The 24,933-nt window shown below is 51.0% G+C and overlaps 1 protein-coding gene across 1 annotated transcript in view; it reads left to right on the forward strand.

Annotated features, from left to right (window-relative positions):
* Positions 1–5,904: 5,904 nt before the first annotated feature.
* Positions 5,905–24,933, forward strand: part of UNC13A (unc-13 homolog A) — a 64,600-nt gene continuing 45,571 nt past the window's right edge. The window contains exons 1-9 of the mRNA XM_052642647.1: positions 5,905–5,933; positions 6,190–6,314; positions 15,579–15,608; positions 16,186–16,285; positions 18,320–18,437; positions 20,068–20,191; positions 20,895–20,968; positions 21,804–21,858; positions 23,763–23,798. Coding sequence (XP_052498607.1) covers positions 5,905–5,933; positions 6,190–6,314; positions 15,579–15,608; positions 16,186–16,285; positions 18,320–18,437; positions 20,068–20,191; positions 20,895–20,968; positions 21,804–21,858; positions 23,763–23,798 — 691 coding nt within the window. The remainder of the gene's footprint in view (positions 5,934–6,189; positions 6,315–15,578; positions 15,609–16,185; positions 16,286–18,319; positions 18,438–20,067; positions 20,192–20,894; positions 20,969–21,803; positions 21,859–23,762; positions 23,799–24,933) is intronic.

The raw sequence follows: 24,933 nt of genomic DNA on the forward strand, positions 1-24,933 counted from the left end.
CCTGACTGATGTAGGAAATACAGTTGCTAAAATTCACCACCTGTTCATGATAAAGAAAAAGAAATTTTTTTTAAGAAAAACACTTTAACACACTGTAAATAGAAGTAGATCTCCTTTATTTGATTTTCTATTAAAAACCCATAGCAGATATCATATTAAATGGTAAATGTTGAAATGTTTTCTTTCAAATGCAGAACAAGGGAAGGATGCCTGTTACCATGGTGTCTGAGATTGTACTAAAGTACCTGACCTGTATGGTAGGCTAGGAAAAAAAAAATGAAAGGCCAAAGGACTGGAAAGGAAATGAAAATGTCTTCATTTACAGATGACATCTTTGTGTACAATGAAAATCTCAAAGAATCTGCAGATCTATTTCTTGGATTTACAGAAGGTTAATCAAGTTTATTAGATACTTGAGCCAACTGCATTTTAAACTCCTGTGACTAACAGGTAAAAAAAAAAAAGTAACCTAAAAAGACTATTTATTCATAGCCTCAAATATACAAAATTACCTAGAAATAAATCTGAAAAACGAAGACATGGAAGATTTATGGAGGAAATTGTCAGCTTTATTGAAAGATAGACAAATGGAAAGACCTGTGTTCACGCTTCAGATGAGTCAATATGAGAAAAGATTCTTCCCTTATTTGGTTTATAGATTCAATGCAATTTCAATCAAAGTCCCAACTGGATTTCTCCACAGAACCCAACAAGCTGAGAGAAAAAGAAGAAGAATGCGGATGCTCTGAGGATGAAAGAATGGCATTATTAGCAGATATCAAGGACAGGTATAAAGTTCTGTAACAGGGATAGATGGTCCCAGGACAGAAGAAAGAGCCAGAACAGACCCCAGGTGGGACAGATACCCCGTAGCACTGTGTACCCTGGTCGCTCTGTGTCCACTATGAAGTCCACACTTGTACAAAAACTTGCTTTGTGACCGTTTCATTAAAGAGTGTTGGGACAATTGATTATCCACATTGGAAAAAATATATACAATTGGACTTTATTTCACGCCACACTCCCAAATCAGTTCCAAGAGAGATCAAGCTGCTGCTGCTGCTTCTAAGTCGCTTCACTCGTGTCCGACTCTGTGCGGCCCCACAGATGGCAGCCCACCAGGCTCCCCCGTCCCTGGGATTCTCCAGGCAAGGACACTGGAGTGGGTTGCCATTTCCTTCTCCAATGCATGAAAGTGAAAAGTGAAAGTGAAGTTGCTCAGTCGTGTCCGACTCTTAGCGACCCCATGGACTGCAGCCTACCAGGCTCCTCCGTCCATGGGATTTTCCAGGCAAGAGTGCTGGCGTGGGGTGCCATCGCCTTCTCTGAGAGAGATTAAGACTTGACTGTAAATGACAAGGCTTAGGATATAGAAGATGCTATGAAAATATCTTTCTGATCCTGGGACAGGAAAGAATTCCCGAAACAAAACATAATGTCTGTTCATCACAAGAAAAGAAATCTGTCACTATGTATAGTGATGGATGTTAACTAGGCTCCGCATGATGAGCATTTCAAACTGTGTGCAAATATCAAATCATTATGTTGTACATCTGAAACTAATATAATGTTACATGTTGATTATGCCTCAAAGGAAAAAAAGTGTGCTTACTGTAAAGGTAAATATTGATCAAGTGGAAGAATTTACAATTAAATCCATAGAGACAGAAAACAGATTAATGGTTGCCAGGGCCTCAGGGGAGAGGGGCACAGGGAGTGCCTGCTGGTGGGGATGGAATGTTTTAGTTCTAGATAGAAGTAGTACTGGTTTTTCCAGTGGTCATGTATGGATGTGATAGTTGGACTATAAAGAAAACTGAGCGCCAAAGAATTGATGCTATTGAGCTGTGGTGTTGGAGAAGGCTCTTGAGAGTCCCTTGGACTGCAAGGAGATCCAACCAGTCCATCCTATAGGAAATCAGTCCTGAATATTCATTGGAAGGATTGATGCTGAAGCTGAAACTCCAAAATTTTGGCCACCTGACACAAAGAACTGACTCATTTGAAAAGACCCTGATGCCGGGAAAGATTGAGGGCAGGAGGAGAAGGGGAGGACAGAGGATGAGATGGTTGGATGGCATCACCGGCTCAATGGACATGGGTTTGAGTGAACTCCGGGAGTTGGTGATGGACAGGGAGGCCTGGTGTGCTGCAGTCCATGGAGTCACAAAGAGTCAGACACGACTGAGTGACTGAACTGCACTGAACCAAGTAGTGCTTGCCCAGCATTATGAATATGCTAAGTGCCACTGAACTGTCCACTTTAATGTATGTAAATGGTCAATTTTGTGATGTTTATTTTATGACAGTAAGATAAAGGAAATTAAAATTAAGAGCTTCTTAGAAACTTCCATTCACCACTTCCATTCACTGCTTCACTCATGGTGAATTCCCCCCCCACGAGTGTGGGCTGGGCTTAGTGATTTGCTTACAAATGACAGAGCAGGGAAAGGTGAAAATGATAGCTTGAGAGTGGATAAACTTGGCAGATAACACCTTACCCAGGTGATCAAAATTAACATGCTCTGTGACATCACTGGCCATCAGGGACCTCCGGTATGAAATGATGTGGAGGGAACCCCAGCTCTGCGGTCTTCCTCCCAAACCCAATAGCTCCAGTCTAATCATGAGAAAATATCAGATGAACCCAGATCAGGGGGCTTTCAACAGAACACCTGACCAGTGCTCTTCAAAATTATCAAGGCCATGAAAAATGAGGCAAGACTAAAGAAACTCACAGAGAGGAGGAGACCAAGGAGATCAGATGACTAAATGCAGCATAGGAGCCTGGATTGGATCCTGGGCCAGAAAGAGACTATTAGTGGAAAAACTAGTGAAATATAAAGTTTGCAATTTAGTTAACAATAAGTGAATAATAAATGCCAATGTTGATGTTTTAATTTTGACATATGTATCTTGTAGGGCTTTCCAGGTGGTACAGTGTTAAAGAATCTGCCTGCCACAGCAGGAGATACAAGAGATGCAAGTTCAATCCCTGGGTTGGGAAGATCCCCTGGAGTAGGAAACAGCAACCCACTCCTGTATTCTTGCCCGAAAAATCCCATGGACAGAGGAGCCTGGTAAGCCACAGTACATGAGGTACAGAGAGTCAGACGCGACTGAGCAACTGAGTGTGATGTACCTTGTAACCATATGTAAGATGTTAATATTAGTGGAGGCTGGATGAAGGATATGCAGAAATGCTCTGTGCTTTTTAGAGCTCTGTACTTCTGCAGCTTTTTTATACATCCAACATCTTTCCAAAATAAAAAGGTTATTTTAAAAATTAAGAGCTTCTGTTGAGAAAATGACACCATGAATAGAATAGAAACAAGCCACAAAATTGGAGATTTTTACAACACATGAAACCAACAAAAGATTCATAACTACAAATCAATAGGAAAAGACCATCATATTTTTTTAAATAAAAGACTTCAACAGGCATTTCACCCTAATAAGAAACCAAAAAATTACATAAAGTGTTCTACTTTATGAGCAATCGAAAAGCTAATCAAGACCAAAATGAGGCACCATTTCACCCTTTCTGTTTTGGAACAATTCAAAAACCCAGACAACTCAAAGTGTTGGCAAGGATGTGGAACAGTCAGATGCTTGTATGATGCTATTGCAATGTAAATTGCTGAAGCCACATCAAAACAAGTTGAATATTGTTTCATGAAGCCAAGTATGTAGGTGTTTTATGATCAAGCTATCACTACTCACATGTACCAGCCTACATTTCTGAGAATGGTTATAAAAGCTGTGTTTGTGATAATCCCAGTGGGCAAACAACCTTAAAGTTCACCAACTGGAAAACAGATAAAGATGTACTAGTCAGGAACTTCTCTGGCAATCCAGGATTAAGACTCCTCGCTTCCAATGCAGAGGGAATGGGTTCAATCCCTGGTTGGAGAACTAAGGTCCTGCATTCCATATAATTAAGTAAACAAACACTTTAATAAAATGTAATAGGTCAGAGGAATACTATACAGCAGTGAAAATGCATGCTCCACAGCTAACCACAGAAACTCAGATGAATATCAGTAAAATCGTGTTGCACACACACACACTCAAAGTTAAAAGAATGTGAGTTTTATTCTAGTTGTGTCAAGCAAAAAATATACAAACCATGATAAATATGTGGTAAAACTATGAGGAAAAGTAGGAGAATGAAAAGCAAAATTCAACATAGTTCATCCTTCAGAGATGAGACAATAGATTGGGGAGGGGCAGCGGCCCACAGGAGCTTCCACTGTGAGGATACTGTTCTGTACTCAAGCACCTGTCATCGCTGCTCCTTATTCCTTATGCTTGCTCCTTGGAAGAAAAGCTATGACAAACCTAGACAGCGTATTAAAAAGCAGAGACATCACTTTACTGACAAAAGTCCATATAGCCAAAGCTTTGGTTTTTCAAGTTGTATTGATGTGAGAGTTGGACCATAAAGAAGGCTGAATGTTGAAGAATTGATGCTTTGGGGCTCTGGTGTTGGAGGAGACTTTTGAGAGTCCCTTGGACTGCAAGGGGATCAAATCAGTCAATCTTAAAGGAAATCAACCCTGAATATTCATTGGAAGGACTGAAGCTGAAGCTCCAATACTTTGCCCACCTGATTTGAAGCACTGACTCATTAGAAAAGACCCTGATGCTGGGAAAGATTGAAGGCAGGAGAAGGGGATTATATGACAAGATGGTTGGATGGCATCACTGATTCAATGGACACGAGTTTGAGCATGCTCTGAGAGATGGTGAAGGACAAGGAAGCCTGGCATGCTGCAGTCCATGGGGTCACAAAGAGTCAGACACGATTGAGTGGCTGAACAACAACAAATTCCTTACCTATGGTTAATGGATATGGAATAAAAAATGTTAAAGCAATGAGAATCACAACAATGGTTAGTGTTATACGTTACTATTCCAAGTGCTTTCAGGTGTTAATTTTTACAGTATATCCTGCAACTCTATGAAGGAGTTCCTGTTACCTCTTTTACAGGCAGGGAAACTGAGGCAGAGTGGTCACATGACTTGTCTGAGGTCATGCTGGTGATTACAGGCAGAGTTGGGTTTTGAACACAGGCTTCACTAACTCCATATACCTCTTGTGTTGATGAAGTTCCTTCATATATGTTGGGGGCTGGGGACTCTCTGGGGCTCAGCCTCTGGGACTGTTCTAGGTACTGGCATTACAGACTGAACATGTTTGCTGGCCACCAGCTCACTTGGAACTGGCCGGTCAGATGTGTGGAGAGAGATGGTGAGCAGAGCTATGCTGGGGTCAGGGCCCAACCAGAGGAAGAGTTGGAATCCAGGGGAGTCCAGAAAGGTGGAGTCAGGGCTCAGTTTGGGGGAATTAGGTAAGGCTTTCTGGAGAAGGGTATATTCAAACTGGGCATTGATGGATGAATAGGAGTTGCCAGTTACACAAGGGAGTGAAGGATGGAATCCAGTCTAAGTGTGTGCAAAGATCCACAGGCTGAGCAAAACAGGGACACAGAGAGACCTAAACAGGACGTGGCAGAGACACAGAGAGACTGGAGAGAGAGAAGCACAGAGGGAGACACATTACCGAGAGAGACCGGGAGTCAGAGAGGAGAACAGAGAGACCCAGAGAGGGAGACAGAGAGACAGAGGCAAAGAGACAGAAATAGAGATACTCAGAAAGAGCAGAGAGACAGCCAAGATCTCGAGGTTGAGAGCTAAAGGAGAAACGAAAACACGTAGAATCAGAAGGGAATCTGCGTGGTGGCCGCCCTCAGCCCCCACCCCGCTCCGGCCCTTTAAACCCCACCCCCACCCCTCGAGCTCGCTGCGCCCGCGCCCCATCAGGCGTCCGTGGGCTCCGCCCGCCAGGCTCGCATCAGCACCACGTCAGGAGCTGTCCGCGCCCCCCGGTGCTGAACCAAGATGGCCGGCGGCGGAGGCCGGGCCCCGGCGTGAGCTGAGCGAGCGCGGGCTGCAGCCCCTGCCATGCCCCACCCCAGCGGCAGCTAAACCTGACCTGACAGAGCCGGCCCGCCGGCGACTCTGGAGACATGTCTCTGCTTTGCGTTGGAGGTAGGAGGCGAGGCTGCGGGACGGGGAGCCGGTGTGGACCCGAACTGGGCTCGGGGTCCGTGTGGATGCGGCTGGGCTCCTGAGGGGGTGACCCGCGTACACGCGGCTTGACTTCTGAGGGGGTGGCCCTTGTAGACGAGTCAGGGTGCCTGAGAAGGTGATCCGTGTAGACACAGCTGGGCTCTCAGGGGTCCTGGTTGCCGCTGCTGGGGTCGTGTGGACACGGCTGAACGCGGAGGCCCGTGTGGACGCGGGCGAGGGTTCGGGGCTCCATCTGGAAACGGTCTAGTCTGGGTTGTCTGTGTTGAATAAGTTATTAGCGGCTTCGTGTGGAAGGAGCGGGGTAGTTCGAATGAATCCTACAGGGTCCTTGGAAGGAGTCTTGTCCTGTGGGCTGGGCTGCGGACCCGCCTCGGAATTCGGAGAGGAGTGCAGGGGGAGCGGTCTCCAAGCCCTGGGCGTGTAAGATTTGGGTAGAGGGGCTTGACTATTAGGACTACCGGTGAGCTCTAGGTACTCCTCACCCTGGGAGTGGAAAGGACTGGGGGAGGAGGCCGGGGAGACCCCTTCCAGCATCCTAAGAGAGCTGTGATGGAGGGGTCTGGAGGTGCTTTTCCAGTTAACTCTTTGGTTTCCCTAATGGGGGCTGGGGGAGTCGCCTGAGGGCCTCACCCTCTCCGCCTCTTTGGCTCCACCGAACAAACACCTATCCGACCTTCTCCGCAGGGAGCCGACCCCTTGGAAGTGCAGTACCCGCTGCACCCCTCACGGCCCATCCTCACCTCACCCACTTTGCGCTGGAGGGAGGGAGGGAGGGAGAGGTGGGGTGGAGCTATTTTGGGGCCAGAACGCCATCTGCACCGAGGCCCACGCCCAGGCCCACGCTCTGCGTTTGGGTGGGTGGAGTGAGAGATTCCGGAGGGGCATGACTCCTTCCTTCCCCCCTCAAGCCGCCGCCGCACCCCTGAGGCAGGGTAGGGGAGAAGCCAGCCCACCTGGACCAAGGCGCCTGAGGCACTCCTGAGTTCTCAGCAGGGGACCTTTGCGGGCAGGGGTGGTAGCCCAACCAGGGTTCAAGGCTTATAGAGGTCTCAACCTTGGGTTTTAAGTACCGAGGTCCGCCTCCCCTCACTTCTACTCCCTTCCAGAAGGCTGAGGTGGAAGAAGAGGTGTATCGGCCAAGCCTGAGCCGGCAGGCTTCAGGACACCTTAGGCAGCCCGGAGTGTGATGTGTGTGTGATGTGTGTGTGTGATGTGTGTGTGTGATGCGTGCGTGTGTGTCTCTGTATAAGAGAATGAGAGAGAGAAATCTAGAGAGGGGGAGAGAGAGAGAGAGAGAAGGATGATGAACCCCGGCCTTCTCCTGGAACCTGGTGGGAAGGCCCGGGAGCCGGGAACCGCCCCCGCTGCCCCTCCCCCTTTCTCCCCTCCCCCTGTGCTGTGACTCTCCATTCACAAACCCAACCCCGCCCGCCCGCTCCCCGCCGCGGTGGCTTCCCGTGTACTGCTAGCGCGGGGCTGTGCTGGCGTGGACGCGGGTGTTCTTAAAGGGACAGGTGCCTCCTTTCCTTGAACTCATTCCTGATGGGCGGGGCTGATGGTGGGCGAAGGGCCAGTAAAATCAAAAGTCAACTCGTTCAGGCCTTAGCCTACGGAGTTAGGAGAGCAGACCCCCATGCATCCCTCACAGTCTAGGCCCAAGGGGAGGGGGAGGTGAACATCCAAACCCCCTACTGGCCCCTCCCCCCTTCTCTGAACTGCCTAACACTTGAGAGGGGATAGCCCTGGAGGAGGGGGTAAATGTGGGTTCCTGGCTGACTCCTCCAAGCTCACTCTCCTCTGCCCCCTAGCCCCATCTCTTCTCTGAAGTCTCGCCCTTAACTCTGATGCAAACTGGAGTCTTGGCTACAGGGGTGGTGTGAAGCGGAGGCAGTAAGAGGGGTGAGAAAGAATTGTATTGGATGACTTTGTGGAACTTACAGGGAAGGAGTCATCAGCAGAGTAGAGGGGGCTCGCTGGGAGGAGTAAGAAAGGGGATGAGGTGGGAAGTAGAGCCCTGAGGTGTAGAGAGAACAGTTGATGCTGGGAGAGGCTCTGTGTGTGTGTGTGTGTGTGTGTGTGTGTGTGTGTGTTGGGGGGGGGGGGGGGAGGGCGGGGGTGGTGACCGGGAGAAGCAGGGAGAGGAAGAATTGCTGAAGGCAGTGGGGGTGATGCCCAGAGTGGGAGGTCTTGAAGGCTGAGGGGGAAGGGGGAAGGATCAGGGCTTTCCTTGGATCTGAGTTCATCCTCAGAGTTGAGGAAATACCTGCCCCTGACCCAGGGACCCACCCATGTTTGCCCACACCTGCGTACACTGGGGCCCATACATTCACACTCAAGCTTGCCTGCCTTGTGTGAACAGAAGTGCTTAGGATTCACCAAGTCTCTATGAAGACCATGTGCCTGTGACTGTGCATTCATGGACACATGTGCAGATTCACACACCCATTGACACACACATACATGTACACTGGACACAGTCTGTGCCACAGAATGGTCCCCATGATCCAGGCATGTGTATCTGCACACACACACACACACACACAGATATCCACACATGTTTGAAGCATGTTTACAGCATCCATGTCATCTAAATATCAACCCGTGCCCTAACACTCAGGCTTGTACCTATGTATACCTGTTAGGGCCCCAAATCACAAGAGACACGTATGTACACAACAGTACATGCCAAGGCCATATAGGTACACACATGATAACCCTTCCCTGGTCTTTCAAAGTTGTTGCTTTGAACAGGTGGCAGATGATGCACTCACACACACACTAATATATGTAGCTTCAGAGGAGTCTGCACGTGTATGCAAGTGAACAAAAATACACAGGCTATACAACTGCATAGTGCACACACACACACACACACACACAACATGTGTTTCTATTTAACATATGACTCAAAAGCCTGCACATACCTAAGCTCATACCAGCATGTCCCACATACAGTCACATCCCACTCCCCAGCACATATGTGCAGACCCTCACCTGCACTCAGATGGTACACATGTGTAATTATCCCATCACACCACACATGTACACACAGACACTCATGTACACTCACTTGCCTACCCTGGTGACATAAGCAAATACACGTTCAAGCACACACAATGCAATTTTTGTGTGCATATCCTGAACTTACATATGGGAGACTACACTGTGTAGACCTGGCCTCTGCCCCCTCTCATTTCTTTATGTAGAGCCCCATTGCCCCTTGCCAACTTTAATTCACGTTCTTAGTCTTGGCAGAGTCCTGCGGCTGCTAATAGCAAGTGCCACTTAACTCCTTTGTGAATTTACTCATATATTTACTCAGCAAGCATTGAGTACCCACTATATGCCAGGCACTGATCCTGGCTCTTGGAACTCAACCTTACCCCTGGCCTCATGCTGGGGGAGCCAGATTGGGAGAGGTGGGAAGCTAAGGAGAAGGGTTTCCATGGCCCCTTTGCTCTGGCAAGCCTACCCCATTCCTATCATCACCATTTGCCTGTGTCTCAGAAGATGAGGGGAAACTGAGCAGAAGAGAGATCTTGCTCTAGGTGGAGGGCATATGCAAAAACATGATGGTAGTGCTTTGGTTCCAGACCACCCTATATGCTTTGTGGCATTTTGCTAGGCCACGCAATGTTTAAAAGGCTTTATAAATATTTGATGACTGAATGTGCATATAAATTAGCAATGCATTTGAAGGTGAGTTTGCCTCACAACTAATAATGATATCTACAACAAGTTCCATCTGTCCAGCATTCCACAGGCATAGTTTTGAGGATTTTTATGCCCATTGCCCACTTTAATCCTCAGAGCAACCCACTTTACAGATGAGGAAAACTGAGGCTCATGGAAGTTCAACAACTTGCCTGGTGCCACAGAGTCAGAGGTGTAGCTGCCTGACTCCACAGTCTACTAGGAGTGAAGGGTGAAGGTCTCGGCTACTCAGCCTTCAGGACCTGGAGACACCTAAGTCCTTGTCATGGGGTGAGAATCTGTCTCAGGTTCATCCTTTTCCTTCATCCACTCAGTAAACAAACACACCATGATTTCCCCATTCATCATGGCTGTTCTCCTGCCTCTCTCCCAGGAAACCTTCACAAATCCCTCTGCCTCTTGCTGCCCTGTTTCTGATACCATCCAGCCAGTGGGTGAGGGAGCTGCATCTGGGTATTTGCTTTTACCACCCTTTTAGAATGCCTCTGGTTTTGTCTCTGATTCATCTTCAGGGCTGCAATCTTGGCTGTCTGCCTATCTTGCACCTCACTTTCCTCCTGCATACAATGGGTTTCCTCTGTGAATTTATTTTATTTTTAGATTTATCAACTTACCTGTTGAGGTGCTGACAAGGACATCCTGAGTCCAGAAGGCCTGGGTTTGAATCCCCAAATCCACCACTTCCTGGAAAGTCCCACATCTGTTTTCATTCCTCAGTGTGTCTATCTGTAGAATGGGCACACTAATAGTGTCCACTGCCTAGATCTACTGGAACTCTCCGGTCAGATGAGGCATGCAGAGATACTGGCATGATGCATGGCTTGTGGAAAGTTTCAATAAGTGTGAGCCAAAGGCAGGAAAAATCAATGATGGTGTTTTTATTAATGGGGACTAAAAGCCCCGTAAGTGTAGGGCATTTCCTGAGAGCTCACTGCGTTCTCAGGCCTGAGGATGGCTCAGTGATACACAGGGGGGCAAAAGAAGTACCAATTCTTTGCAGGTACTTGGGTAGGGATGAAAAGTTCAGCACCGCGGACAGTTCAGAGAGAAGCCATAGATTTCAGCACCGTGGACAGCACAGTTTCGCGTGGCGGGACCTGCTCTCAGTGGGGGACTGCTGGAGGAGGCAATGACGTCATTCTTTCAATGACCAGTATTTAATAAGCACCTACTATATGCCAGACACGGAGAAGGCAATGGCACCCCACTCCAGTACTCTTGCCTGGAAAATCCCATGGATGGAGGAGCCTAGTGGGTTGCAGGCTATGGGGTCGCTGAGTTGGGCACGACTGAGCGACTTCACTTTGACTTTTCACTTTCATGCATTGGAGAAGGAAATTGCACCCCACTCCAGCATTCTTGCCTGGAGAATTCCAGGGATGGCAGAGCCTGGTGGGCTGCCGTCTATGGGGTCGCACAGAGTCGGACACGACTGACGCGACTTAGCAGCAGCATATGCCAGACATAGTTCCAAGTGGTGCTTGGTAAACAACACTGACTATCTGTCAAGGTTCTTGGTGTGTTTTTTTCACCTATGGCTTCAATTGGGTTCTGGCTTATTTCTGTCCATGGATGATGTGAGTCCTCATTTATTCTCTCCCAGATGCCAAGTCAGAGCGACCAATGTCCTCATCACAAAGTCCATGTCTACATCACATATTAAATACCAGACTTCCTAGAATCCAGTTTTGAATTCTCTATGCTTCCCTTCTACCACTTGTAGTGTCTTCTGACACCCCATAAGCACCTCCTGTGGGTGGGCTTTTGGAAAGTGAAAGTCGCTCAGTTGTGTCTGACTCTTTGTGACCCCATGGACTATACAGTCCATGGAATTCCCCTGGCCAGAATACTGGAGTGGGTAGCCTTTCCCTTCCCCAAGGGATCATCCCAACCTAGGGATCGAATCAGGGTCCCCTGCATTGCAGGTGGATTCTTTACCAACTAAGCTATCAGGGAAGAACCTCCTGTGGGTGGGCTTTTTGCCGCTTCCATTGATGGCTGGAACTCTCTATTCCTCCACTCCCACCACCAGGCCTGGCAGGTTAATGGACCCCAAGGACTGGAGTCTATCTCAATTAGAATCCAGAGTCGTCCAGGCCAGGGGGTACACTTAAAATTCAACCAAATAATAAAGATACTAGTGCTGGTAATAATAATAGGAACAACAGTATAATAATGCTAATGCTAATAATTAAGAAGAAAGGGGAGAAGGCAGAAGAGGAAGGAAGAAGGGAAGAGGAGGAGGAGAAACTGAGACTAAGTAGGGCCATTTTCTAGATACAGAAACTGAGGCCCAGAGCCTGGCAGTGCCAATGCCTTGCTCCCACCTCCACCGGCTCTGCCCCCGCCAACAACTGCCTGTGCAACCACATTAATCAGCCAGCGCCGATGGGCTGCTGCGGGGTGGGGTGGGCAGGGACCGAGAAGACCGCAGGCTGCTGACCTGGTCGTGACGTGGTATCTCCAGCCCAGTGGGCACCTCCCCCACTCAGCACTCCCCGCGGTCGCGTAGCTCACGCCCTCGGCGCCCACGTTATAAATAGCCCGGTGCTTGTGACCAGGAGCTCGGGAAGGAAGGGCGGCGCTTCCGCCCTGGTGACCCCGATACCGCGGGCAGGAGGAAGGCGGCGGGGCGGAGATGTGATGACAATGCTTGCTGACGGGGAGGAGAGATGGGGAGAGAGCCGTGACTCTTTCTCCGAGCCCCTGCCTCCAAGCCCTCTCTTCCTACAGAGCCCCTCCCCCAGGCTACCCGCCCCTCCATTCCCTTCCCTCTGCCTGTGTCCCCTCCCCCATCGTGAGCCTCCTCCTGCTCTCTGAGCCCCCATCCCTTAGTCCCCTACCTTACTCCTCCTTACCTCATACCCTATTCCCCCGCCATGAGCTTCCTACTTTGAACCCCCTTCTCTGATTCTCCATTCCTCTCTGAACTCCATCTCCCACCCTGAGTCTGACCCTCCTCCCTCTGAGTCCCCGTGATGAACAAACAGTGATGTCCTCACCCTGGATTTTCTGAAGGGGCCTGGGGCCCTGCTGTTAGAGGTAGAGCTCTCTGACAATCTCCCACTGCCAGTGGACCCCAACTGAGCCCTTTACCCTCTGGCCGAGAAAGGATTAGGGAGGAGGGAAGGGAGAGAGACTGAGGAACTAGGAACCAGAGAGACAGAGACAGAGGGAGAAAGGGAAGAAGACAGAAAGATAACAGGAGTGGAGAGACACAGAACTGGAAGGAGGGAGACAGGGAGAGACCTTCTTCCTGGAGGAGAGGAGGAAGGACAGACCTTGGACAACTCGCTTCCTTCCCCTCTGAGACCTGCCCCTCATAGAACTGCAGGGGCCCAGGTTGGGTCAGACACCAGTGAGCCCCTCTGATCCCCCAGGGCCAGGCACCTACCAGCCTCTGGAACGTGCTCCCAACTTTTCTTTCCCAACCCTGCCTCTCCTTTCTGCAGCATCTCCCCTGCCCACCCTCTCTAGTGGAAATCTGTGTGTCTCTTTCTGCCTCTCTGTGTCTGTCTGACTCTCATGTCTTATCGCCCCTCACTCCTCCCCCCTTGTTTTCCTTTCTCTCCTGTTGATGGCCCCCTGTGTGCCTTTCTAAGCCTCTGTGTCTCTCCCATCCTTCTCCCTCCGCATCCTCCCCATGCACCCTCCTCCCCCTTTACAGAGTCATTAGGTTTGCCCGCTGAAGCTCTCCCAGGAGGGAGGCCTGGAGCTCCTGCTGGGCACTGTCCTAAGTGCCCCTAAGCCTCACTCAGTCCCAGGGGTGAGGGGCTAGGTGGGTGGGCTCTCTGTAGTCTGGGTGGGGCCAAAGGCATGAGAGAGGGGCGTGTGGGACAGGGAGAGGGACCTTGTGGGAGAGAGAACTTTGCATGTGCAGTTATGTGCCTCAAGTGGGAAGATTTTGGATGTGGAAGAAAGAGACACAGAGAGAGAGAGATGGAAGCCCAGAGAGGAGGGGTTCACTTGCCCAGAGTCATACAGCACCATAGTCTGAATCCAGCTCCACCTGACTCGATGCTGAATCAGGGCTCAACTTTCCTAATGCCCAGTCAAGGGCTCTATCTGCCTTCTGCTTTCCAAAACCAAATCCAGGTATAGTGGGTATTTGCATTTAAAATCTGGGTCTTAGGGTGATGGTGGTGTTGGTATAGGAAGGCGCTCATTCCCTCTTCTGCTCTGCAACTCTGGGGAGCTCACTCAGTGCTTCTGGGCATCAGTTCCCACCCCCACAGTCTGTCTGCAACGGGAACAAGTAGTATTTACTGACTAGTATTTAGAGCCACTCTACTTCCCCAGCCCTTGATGGGAATTTTCTTTTCACTGGCTCCGTTCAGGTACTTCTTTGAGAAAGAAATTCAAGTGATGAGGACAGAGAAATGAAATCCCTATGGGAGATTGAATCCCAGATGGGAGGCCATTGGACTTGCAGGGAAAAAGGCTGAACTTGACTCTCAAAAAAAGAAAAAAAAAAAAAAGGAGAAAGAATAGAAATGCAGTTCTGATTCTAGGAATTATCCTTTAACTTACTGGCACGCACTCTTCAAGACATGCAGAGGGTATAAAATGTTACCATTTGTGTAGGAAATAGTGCACACGTGCACACGATTGCTGATGCATGGACTATCTGTCTGCAGTCCCACGAGGAACTGCTAATGTTGATTGCATCCTGGAGGGAGAGTGAGAGCTGGGGTAGAAAGAGCCTCATTTTCATCGTATAATCTTTGGGTTGCTTTGGATTTTGTAAAATATGCATGATTGCTTGCTCAAACGAAAATAGTCTCTTGAAAAGTTTAAAGGGAAAAGGAAATATAGAAAGTAGGAGCGGGGCCTCAGTTTGGCAGCAGCTTTTGGGTGGGAGTAGAGAGTAATGGTAGAGAAATACATTGAAGGCAGATATAGAATTTGGGAGATATTAAAAGTGAAAGTTTGATACCCTGTAAGAAAGTCCAGTAATGAATGAAATGGCTTTGAATCACTTGGGGCTGTGGGGTTATGTAAAATATGAAGAGACTGGACCACCTGGGACCCTGAGGTATATCTGGCTTGCACCTTTCACAGTCAAGTAGGGCTGGACAAACTGACAACCTACCTGGACAGGACTGGGATGTCTGTATGTAGACTGCAGATTCAGCTCTCTGGGTTGATTTTTCTCACTTCTCCCAATCCCTTTTGAATATTGGACTCTAAACCCTGGGAGCATTTGAGCTGGACAGTGAGGGGAGGAGTCTCACTAATCTAACTGGGGGATGGGAATCATTGGAGACTGATTCTCCTTCCTCCTCTACCTCCTTCTCCCTGACTCCTTCTAAAGAAATCATGGAGGGCTTCCTGTAGGAGGTCTCTTCTTTTGAATTTTTATTCAATTGTAAGTAAAGTCATCACTGGAGGGAGGGAGGCAGCTTTGGGGAAATTTGATGGGGAGGAAGGTGGGACAGAGAATATTCCCAAGGTCCAAACTTCCTTCCATCACAGGTCTGCCTGTGCTCATCTGTCTGATGGCTTCTCTCTCTCCCACTCATCCCTGCCTCCCTCCTCTCCTTATTTCTCTTCCTCTCGTCTCTGCCTCTGTCTTTCTTATTATCTTTTTTTTAATCTGGTCTCTTTACCTGCCTCTTTCGCTCTGTGTTTTTCACCTCTCCTCTCTCTTTCTGCGTTTCTCTCCTCTCTGTCTCTCTCCCTATGTCTCTATTTTCCTGTGTCTCTCTGTCTCTCTCCTCCCCACCACTCTCCCCGTCTCCCTTCCCTATTTCTGTCTCTCTCCACAGTCAAAAAAGCGAAGTTTGATGGTGCCCAAGGTAAGTGCCCTCTATTCCTGTCCTGTCCTGTGTTGTCTGTCTGTCTCAGTGAGATGAGGGAGGGTGTCTGAGCCAGTGATGGGGAACTTGGGCTGTATGTCTGCGAGCGTCACAGAGAGCATCGGAATTGGTCCGGGGTCCCCCAGCAGTCTTCTCTACCATCCCCTGAAAACGCTAATGGGAATAGGGCTCTCCCTGAGCCAGTGGTGCTTCCCAGGATCCTAAGAGATAGGGCAGGGACTCTTAGATTAGGCTACGGGGAACAAAACTGGGGCTCAGAGAGGCAAAGGAAATTTCTTATGTCCGTGGATATTGGACATCTTCATTTCTAAGCATAAAGATTAGGCATCCCCAAATTCCCCATCTCCTTGGTGTGCTCTGAGGCACTGGGGTGGGTTTCTGGGCGCTGACCTGGGGGTGGGAGGCACAGAATCACCCCAGTATATTGGACCTGGGGTGGCCCCAGGAACTCACAGACCCTTGGGGATCATAGTGGGGGCATTGAGAGCTTGGGAAGGGGCACGGGGGGGGGGGGGGTCCCTGAGCCCCGCCCTGACATATGCTTTCACTGCCATAGAGAAATTCAACACCTACGTGACCCTGAAGGTGCAGAATGTCAAAAGCACGACTATCGCTGTCCGAGGCAGCCAGCCCAGCTGGGAGCAGGATTTCATGTTGTGAGTCTGCAGTGACTGGAACCTGCATGGCTTCACCCCCTGGCACAGTCAGGCCTGTCGCTGGTCCCGCAGGGCACAGCCGGACACTCGGGTGTCGTCTGGGACTCCCCTCCCTCCTCCTTCAGCCCCTTGTCCAGTCATCAGCTTTGCCTCCGAAGCGCTTCTCGAATCCAGTCACTTGCTTTTGTCTCTGAGGCCAGCAGCCAAGTCCCCGCTGCCCGCCAGCCTCCACCCTGGCCTCCTGCTGCCATCCGCCTCCCGCAATCTGTTCTCCTCCAGGCAGCCAGGGGGATATTTTTAAAACTGCAAATCACATCCTGCCACTCTCCAAACTTGCCCCTGGCTTGTGGCTCATCAACCTCAAAACAAAGCCCATATCCCTCCCTGCAGCCCCCCTAGACCCGGTCCCTGTGACCTCACACCAGTACCTGCTCCGTTTCTCCTGGCTCGCCTGCCCCAGATACACCCACCTCTGCACGGTTCTGCCAACATGTCCAGCTTGTGTCTGCCCGCAGGACCTTTGCTCTTGTCCTCTCCCCATCCCAGCTGGCTCCTTCTGGTCCTTTGGGTCTCAACTGTGTCACCTCCTCAGGGCAGTCCCCTCTGATCACCACCCTCAAACTAATTGAAGAGTAGTGTCATGCCTCGCCATCAATTGTAATTTTATTCGTTTGTGTGACATTTGACACATTTTTGGCCCCTTCCCCTGGACTATGAGCTCCAAGAGGCTAAGGCCCTATTGGTCTCTGCCCTTGTGACCTCCATGCCAAGCACAGAGGCTGACACCCAATAGGTGCTCAAAAAATATTTGTCTAAAAACTGAATGAATTCATGACCTGGACCTTCTTCTCAACCTGGAGCCACTCAAGACCTCCTATTAAGCGAAGTGAAGTTGCTCAGTCGTGTCCAGCTCTTTGCGACCCCATGGACTGTAGCCTACCACGCTCCTCCATCCATGGGATTTTCCAGGCGAGAGTACTGGAGTGGGTTGCCATTTCCTTCTCCAGAGCATCTTCCCGACCCAGGGATCGAACCCAGGTCTCCCGAATTGTAGGTGGACGCTTTACCGTCTGAGCCACCAGGGAAGTCTCTAGGAAGCCCTCCTATTACATCCTACCTACTCTGATGATGGCCAACATCTGCCGTGACCTCTTCCAAGGCTTTGATTAAATCCGTTTTGCCTTATAGCCCTGGGAGGGTGTGCTAACACAATCCTCATGTTACAGATGAGGGAACAGAGGACCGGAGGGGCAAAGCCACCTGCTCAGTGTCATATAGCCTCTATCTGGCAGAGCTGGAATGGGGACCCAGGCAGCCCTCAACCCCTGAGCGAGGCTGGCTGGAGACTGTGGGAGGCCATGGGAGAATCCAGAGTTGGGATTCTGGAGCAAGGGGGCACCTAGAGAAGGGAAGGAAGGTGCTAGTCCTACAATCTAGGGAAAAGGTGAATGGAGGGGGAAACAATAGTCCTCAACTTCCCCTAAAGCCAGTTACCGAATGACCAGGTATATTCAAGGAGAACATTCCTTAAGATGAATCTTTGGTTAATCGGTAGATTCAGCGAATTGGACATTCATGAAGATTTCCCCCCCCAAATCTGCACATTTCCTGCAGGGAAGGCGCTTAGAGGTGGGATCATTCCTGTGCTTAAGGGTGTTCCCGTATGATTGGAGAGGGATGACACTGGGAAGGATGAACTGCCCTTATCGTGGGAGTAATCGGGAGCCATGGAGGGTGTTGGAGCCTCTTCCTCACTTAACCAGCATTCTCAGGGTCTGAGGGCTAGAGGAAGGGCCAGGTGAATTGAAGGTACATGTAATACTTGTCCCCACTCCTTCTTTCCCAACTTGGAATCCTGATTCTGCTGTGACACCCTGAGCATGTAGCTTAGCCCTCTGGCCTCAGTTTCCCCTCTGTAAAACGAGGACTACCGTGTCACCTTCCTGGCTGGCACTCTTTCAGACCTGGGTTTGCATTCCAGTTGGTCGTGTGTCCAAACACTATTGAACTGACTTTTCTGTCCTCTCTCAACAGTGAGATTAATCGCCTGGATTTGGGGCTGACGGTGGAGGTGTGGAACAAGGGTCTCATCTGGGACACGATGGTGGGCACTGTGTGGATCCCCCTGAGGACCATCCGCCAGTCCAATGAAGTGAGTGGTAGGAGGAAGGTTGGATAGGAGAGCCTGGGAGGGGTCCAGAGGCCAGTGGTCTAAACGAGACAGGCCTCTCTCTCCATCTCCTGACAGTTTCACACAGGCGTTCAGGGTGGCTGTGGCAGCTCCAGTCACCAGGCTGTCTCCTTACGTGGCTTTCTCCCCACGTGGCTTCCATCCCATAGCCCAAGACAGCGGGTCAAGGATCACCATTACATCTGCATTCCAGTCAGGGGAGGGAAAGGTGGCAAGGGAGCGGGTTTGCACTCCCAATTAAGGGCCCAACCTGGGAACTGCTCAAGGCGCTTCACTCACATGTTATTAGCCAGAACTGTCCTGTGGCCCCACCTACCTACAAGGGAATCTGGAAAATACAGTGTTTAGCTGCACAGCCCCACTAGAAATGTATCCCTATGGAAGAGAGGAGAAGGGATATTGTGAGCAGCTAGCACTTTGTGCCCAGATGGGCATCAGGGAGGGAGGTTGCAGCAGTCCCAAAGAAGTACTAGCAAATAACCTTGGCCTCTTTCTCTAGGCTCCTGGCCTTAAATCTCACCCCCTCCACTTGGCCCCTAGAATCCTATCCTGCCCTCCCTGCCTATCACCCTGGGAGGCCTTCCAGATAGCATCCACCAACTTTGCCAGCCTTATTTCCCCCACACGGCAACCTACACTCCTCACAGGCCCCACAGATGGCCTTTGAGTTTTCTTTCACATACGCTGTTCTCTGGGTTTCAAGTGTCCTCCTTTCCATCACCCTTAAGTCCAGCTCCAATGTCCTTTCCTCCAGGAAGCACCCCCTGAATCCCTCAGGTCCCCTCCCCCTTTCTGGCCTTCCCTTGACTTCGTGGTGCTGGCAGTGTCTGTGTCAGACTCTGCGACTGTGGGCTTCTCAGGGATTGCCCAACATGGCCCAGGCTTATTGGGGCCCGGGCCAATAAGCCCAGGTTCATTTTTTAATGAGTGAATGGAAAGGGAAGAAAGGGGTGCAATAGTCCAGGCAGGTGATTCCAAAAGGAAGCCTTGTGGCTGAACCACAATGTCCTCAGTGACCCCTCCCCCAAGCGTGAGGAGGGCCTGGTCATCTGGGGCAACCATGACCTATGGCCGGGGACCCCGGACGGCTCCCCTGACCCCTGCCAGCCTCTCCCTGGGGCTACAGAGCATCAGTCCCCTTTGAGAGACGAAGAAAACTGAGGTTCAGAGTGGACCCCACTGCTCAAGAGCTCGTTTTCCTGAACCAAGGGGGACTGGTTCATTCACTCGGGGGGTTTCCTCCCAGGATGGTGGTAAGATCAGGTCTTCTATCTGAAGCTGAGCCCTCGGTAGGGATGAGGAGTGCTGTGCAAGGCTGGGACCACCCCTACCTGACCCTGCAGGTCCCTCTCTCTGGGTTCCCCAGACCCACCATGATGGGTTGAATTTGTGACCCTTCTTCTCGGTTTCCTTATGTGAAGTGAAGATGTGGCCCTTGTTCTTGGCACAAGGGTGAGATGAAGGGAGAGAGACATGTCACGTGAGAGCAGAGGCCTGCTGGCCCAAGCACGGCAGACGTGTGACTCACCTGGCCTCACACGGGACCCTCCGCCCGTCACCCCACCACCCCCTGTCACCCCACCACCCCCAGGAGGGCCCTGGAGAGTGGCTGACCCTGGACTCTCAGGTCATCATGGCGGACAGCGAGATCTGCGGCACTAAGGACCCCACCTTCCACCGCATCCTCCTTGACACCCGCTTTGAGCTGCCCTTAGGTGAGTGTGGTTGGGGAGGCGTGGGGAGGAACCCTTGCCCAGCCCCAGGAGAATGACCAGGCCTGGGTGGATCCAGATAACCCTTCGCGTCTACAGCCATACCATCCTGAACGCGCCCGATCTCATCAGACGACCCTTCATTCTGAGGATGAGGCTCCCCCTCCCCAGAAGAGCGTCTCCCAGATCACAGTCAGCAGAGAGGGGGGCCTGCTGGGTCACTCCAGCTCCTGCAGGTCACCAGTGGGCTGCCAGTGCTTTTCAACCTCTGGGGCTCAGACCTGAGCTGTCCTGGCTGGCCCTTGGTGAGGTCTTAGGCTGCAGAAGTGAGCTGGATACGGAGAAGATACAGACAGAGGCAGAAAGACAAAGAGACAGAGGATCAGAGGGAGAGACAGATGTAGAGATAAGCAAAGGCAGAGACACACAGAAGCCTCTCTACCTTTCCTGGAAGCAGCTCAGTTCCCCCAGGTCATCCTTCCAAGAACCCATGGCATCCCCTCCTGGTAATGCTAGCATGCGCCTCCCCTCCCGTCTTCCATTCATTGCCAGCGCAGCTCTGGGTGGCGTGGTGGAGGGGGTGTTTCTGTTCTGTCCTCTCTCCCCACTCACTGGAGACCAGCCCCATAGGCGGGCAGGACGCACTGGATGGAGGCTGAGGGGCAGGGAGGGGCTCCCAGGCTCACGGCCAGGCCTCTGCCTCCAGACATCCCCGAAGAGGAGGCCCGTTACTGGGCCAAGAAGCTGGAGCAGCTGAACACCATGCGGGACCAGGATGAGGTGAGCGTTGGCATCACCTTCCTCTCTCTCCTTGTCTCCCCCTGTCCTCCACCCTCTATTTCTCTCTCCACTTGTCCTCCCCTGTGTCTGTGTCTCTGACTCTTTGTAACCTGACTAAATTCTGTGACTCACGTGGTCCAGTCTCAAACCAATGATGGTGTCAAGGAACAGAGAGCCCGCCCAAGGACGTGATGATATCCATGGACTCAGGTTCTGCGTTTGCTAAATACCCTCAAGGAGATGCAGAGGCCCCGTTACAGCTCTTAAAACCCCCTTTCTGCCCCTCAGCCCTCAACTCCTCAAGTCACACTTTCAGGGTTTCTTAAAAATTTGCCTTCCCCGCCAGCCCTTGCCCCGTACCTGTTCTTCCCTGCCATCCCCCTTCTTCTGGGCTCTGTATTCTCACAGTTCAAAAACCCAGTGTGGCCCAGAAGACAGTCTTCAGAAGGTAAGGGCAGGGAAGAAAGAGCAGGCAAGTTTAGAACATTCTTTAGTTGGAGGCAGGGGGCAGAGGGAGTATCACTCACTTGTTAGTAATTTTTATCCAAACTCAGCTCTCACCTTCTTCTTTCTTTAGCTCCCTGCCTCAATGTTCTCTCTTCTCTCTCTTTTTCCCCTCTGGTTTTTCCCCTCGTCTGTGTTTCTTTTTCTGGTTTTTTCTGTATCTGTTTCTCACTGTCTTTGTGTATCTCTCTCTCTTCCTCTGTGGACAGCTGTATCCTCCCCCAGAGGGAGGGAACTTAGGAGGCAGGGAAAGTCAAGAGGGAAGAGAACAGAGGGCCATGGCTTCTGGCAGCCCACTGAGATAAACCCTCTCTCCTTCCCTCCCCCTCAGTATTCATTCCAGGATGAGCAAGACAAGCCTCTTCCTGTTCCCAGCAATCAGTGCTGTAAGTACTTCTCAGCTCCTTCCTGGGCACCAGTTGAAACTCTCATCCTTCCTCTACCCCATGACCGTCCTCTGTAATGAATGGGTCAGTCCCCTCCAATGATACGGGTCCTAAGAGTGAACAGAATCCAGTCACAGTGTAGTGGAAAGAAGGAAAGATCTGGCACTTCGGTTTGAATATTGCCTTGCCGCGTGGCCACTGGCATGCCAGGGTCTTTGTCTGATCCTTAGAGTTCCTCTCTTTAAAACAGGGGCCTCTGATAGCCCCCCGCATTCTGATCTTCTTGGGAGGAAAGCAGGACATCTAGAGGGTTGAAAAGCACTTTGCAGAGTCTTCAGTTCCATTCCTTAGGTCCTGGATGAGGACCCGTAACTCATTCAACAAACTTTCTTGAGGCCAGCACAGACCCCCAAGCAGCCCACAGTCAGACGGTGCAGACAGACGATCCTGCCAACATATGTATAGCAGGCTCCTATTTTCTTAGATAAAGAAGTGGAGGTCCAGGAGGAGGGGTGACTTGCCAAGGTCACACACGTGGCAGGAGGCAGAGCCAGGGTTTGAACCCAGGTCCCAGGGACTCCGAGTTGTCTTATCTTTCCACAGTGCTGTATCTCTTAATGGTGATGGTCACTGTATTCCTCTGTACACGGTTCCTTCACCAAAGGCTGGACTTCTCAAGAGTGTTCATCCTCCTTGGTTGGCCCTGTAGACACTCGGATGCCCCCAGACCAGCATTTCAAAGATCTAGGAGGTGTCTTTCTCCTTAAAGTGCCCTCCAAGTCCTCTGAGATGGGGAAGTGAAAATTATAGTCTCTGGGCAAAACCCATACCCGCGACACTCGGCCCCCACCCCTCCCTTCAACCTCTTTCTCCTCTTCCATCTGCTTCCCCATCCTCCTCTCCTCCCCTCTCATGGTCTCTCCTGTATCCGTCGTCCACCCCGCCCGCCATGTGCCCAGGATATGTGATGATGGAGATTGGTGGAGGGAGGAGCTGAGCCACTGCAAATGAAGGACCCCATTCCTACACTCACTTGCGGGTGTGAGATGGAGAAAGTCCCTTGATTTCCACACCAGGGAAGGGATCACCGCTGCTCTGAAGAAATTATAAACCCCCTCTCTGGTGAATGGGGTCACTGAAGGATTGTGTTGGGAGCAGGGCCAGGCAAGGTGGGGGCAGGAGCAGATGACAAAGGGCACCTGGGCCGGTGACCGGAAGCCAGAGGTGGGTTCAGTTTAAGAATGGACCTACCACCCAGCATTTACCTCCAAGTTCTCCTGGGACTGTTTTATCACCCTTATTTCACAAAGGGGGCAGCTGAATGTCAGAGGAGTCAGAATTCCGGTCCAAGCTGTGTTTCTGAGATGCCAGAAGGTGGGCTGAGGTAGTGAAGGTGTCATTCCCTCCCCGGTTCTGATGCTCGGGCTGTGTGACTTTAGGCTATTCACTCAACCTTTCTGAGCCTTGTGTCCTCACTTATAAAATAAGAATAGTTAAAATAAAAACTCACACAACAGGGATGCTTCAAAGCTGAAGACCTCCAGGTCAGTGTTTCCTTCATTATCTGGAGGATGGGGAGGTGGGGGGAGAGGAATGAGGCGTGCTGACCCCAGATTTCAGAGATGGAAAACCCTGGGTCCAAATGGCCTCTTTATCCCTTCCTGGCTGAGCTTGCGGTCTTGTCAAACAATGAGGATATCCTGCCTTCTTCCCAAGATGGTGAGTGAAGGTATAACAGGAGTCAGTGGTTAAAGTGATACTCGGGAAAGATCCTCAGGGCAAAAGGGCATGGGGTCCCGGGTGGGAGGAGGAGATGGGGAGAATGAGGAGGATGGGGGAGCCCCCTCCCCCTGCCTCCCCCTCTGTCTGCTCCCTTTTGTTATCTCTGCCCCTTTTCTTTGTAGGCAACTGGAATTATTTTGGCTGGGGTGAGCAGCAGAGTAAGTACTCAGCTTGATGTTCTGGGAGACCACGGGGAGGCAGGCACCTCGCGACTATGAGGCCCCCGCCCCTTCGATCAGGGAAGCGGGGAGCCTGTGGCTGACGCATTGAGGCCAGAGGACCGGCAAGACCACTCTTGTGCCCTCCGCGCCCCCATCACTAACATCTGCTTGAGGGTCATGACCTGTCTCACGGGGAGTGGGTCCCATCACTCGGGTGGGGGGATTCAGCGGGGAGGAGTGGGCATTTAGACAGGAGACCTGCCTGTCTCCAGCTGGGCACTGTGGTCCCCCCCACCACCTCGCTCCCCATGTATAACCTCATTTCCTCTCCTGTGACGCCTTCCTCTTTTTGTCTCCCCATCTTCCTCCTCCACCTGGAGCCCTCCTCCAGCCCCAGTGTCGCTCAGAGGCTGGTGGGTGGGGAGGGGAGAGGGTCTCAGACAGAGCAGCTGGGCAGAGAACCCACCAGGCAGATGGCACCCTGGAGAGCTCAGCTCCCAAAGCGCCCCCAACACACACAGCTTCCTCCAAGTTGCCTCCAGGGAAAGGAAACAAGCCACCTCTCCTCAGATTAGAGGACTATGTTCTCTCTAAGGAATAGCTCCCTTTCCCCCATACCTTTTCCCAAGAAGTCCAGTCCTCTAGTCTGAGCACATATCTACCTCCTGATTTCCGCTCCGTCGACTGGAGGCTCCTCCACCCCATCCCCACATCCTGATGGACAAGTTCCACCCCACCCTCCCTTCAGGATCAGGAAAGTGTAAGTTGCTCAGTTGTGTCCGACTCTTTGCAACCCCATGGACCGTAGCCTGCCAGGTTCCTCTGTCCATGGAATTCTGCAGGCAAGAATCCTGGAGTAGGCTGCCATTCCCTTCTCCAAGGGACCTTCCTGACCCCAGAATCAGGAAAACTGTTTACAGATACAGCTGACCCTTGGACAACATGGCGCTGAGCTGCACAGCTCCACTTATATGCAGATTTTTTTCAGTAAACACTACTACAGTGCTGCACAATCCCAGTAGGTTGAATCCACGGATGCAGAAGTGTGACTAAGGAGGGCCAATTATAAAATCACACATGCATTTTCAACTGCCCAGAGGATTGGCATCCCTAGCCGTCGTATTGTTCAAGG

The sequence above is a fragment of the Budorcas taxicolor genome, chromosome 7 (genome assembly GCF_023091745.1).
Source record: "Budorcas taxicolor isolate Tak-1 chromosome 7, Takin1.1, whole genome shotgun sequence".
NCBI lineage: Eukaryota > Metazoa > Chordata > Mammalia > Artiodactyla > Bovidae > Budorcas > Budorcas taxicolor.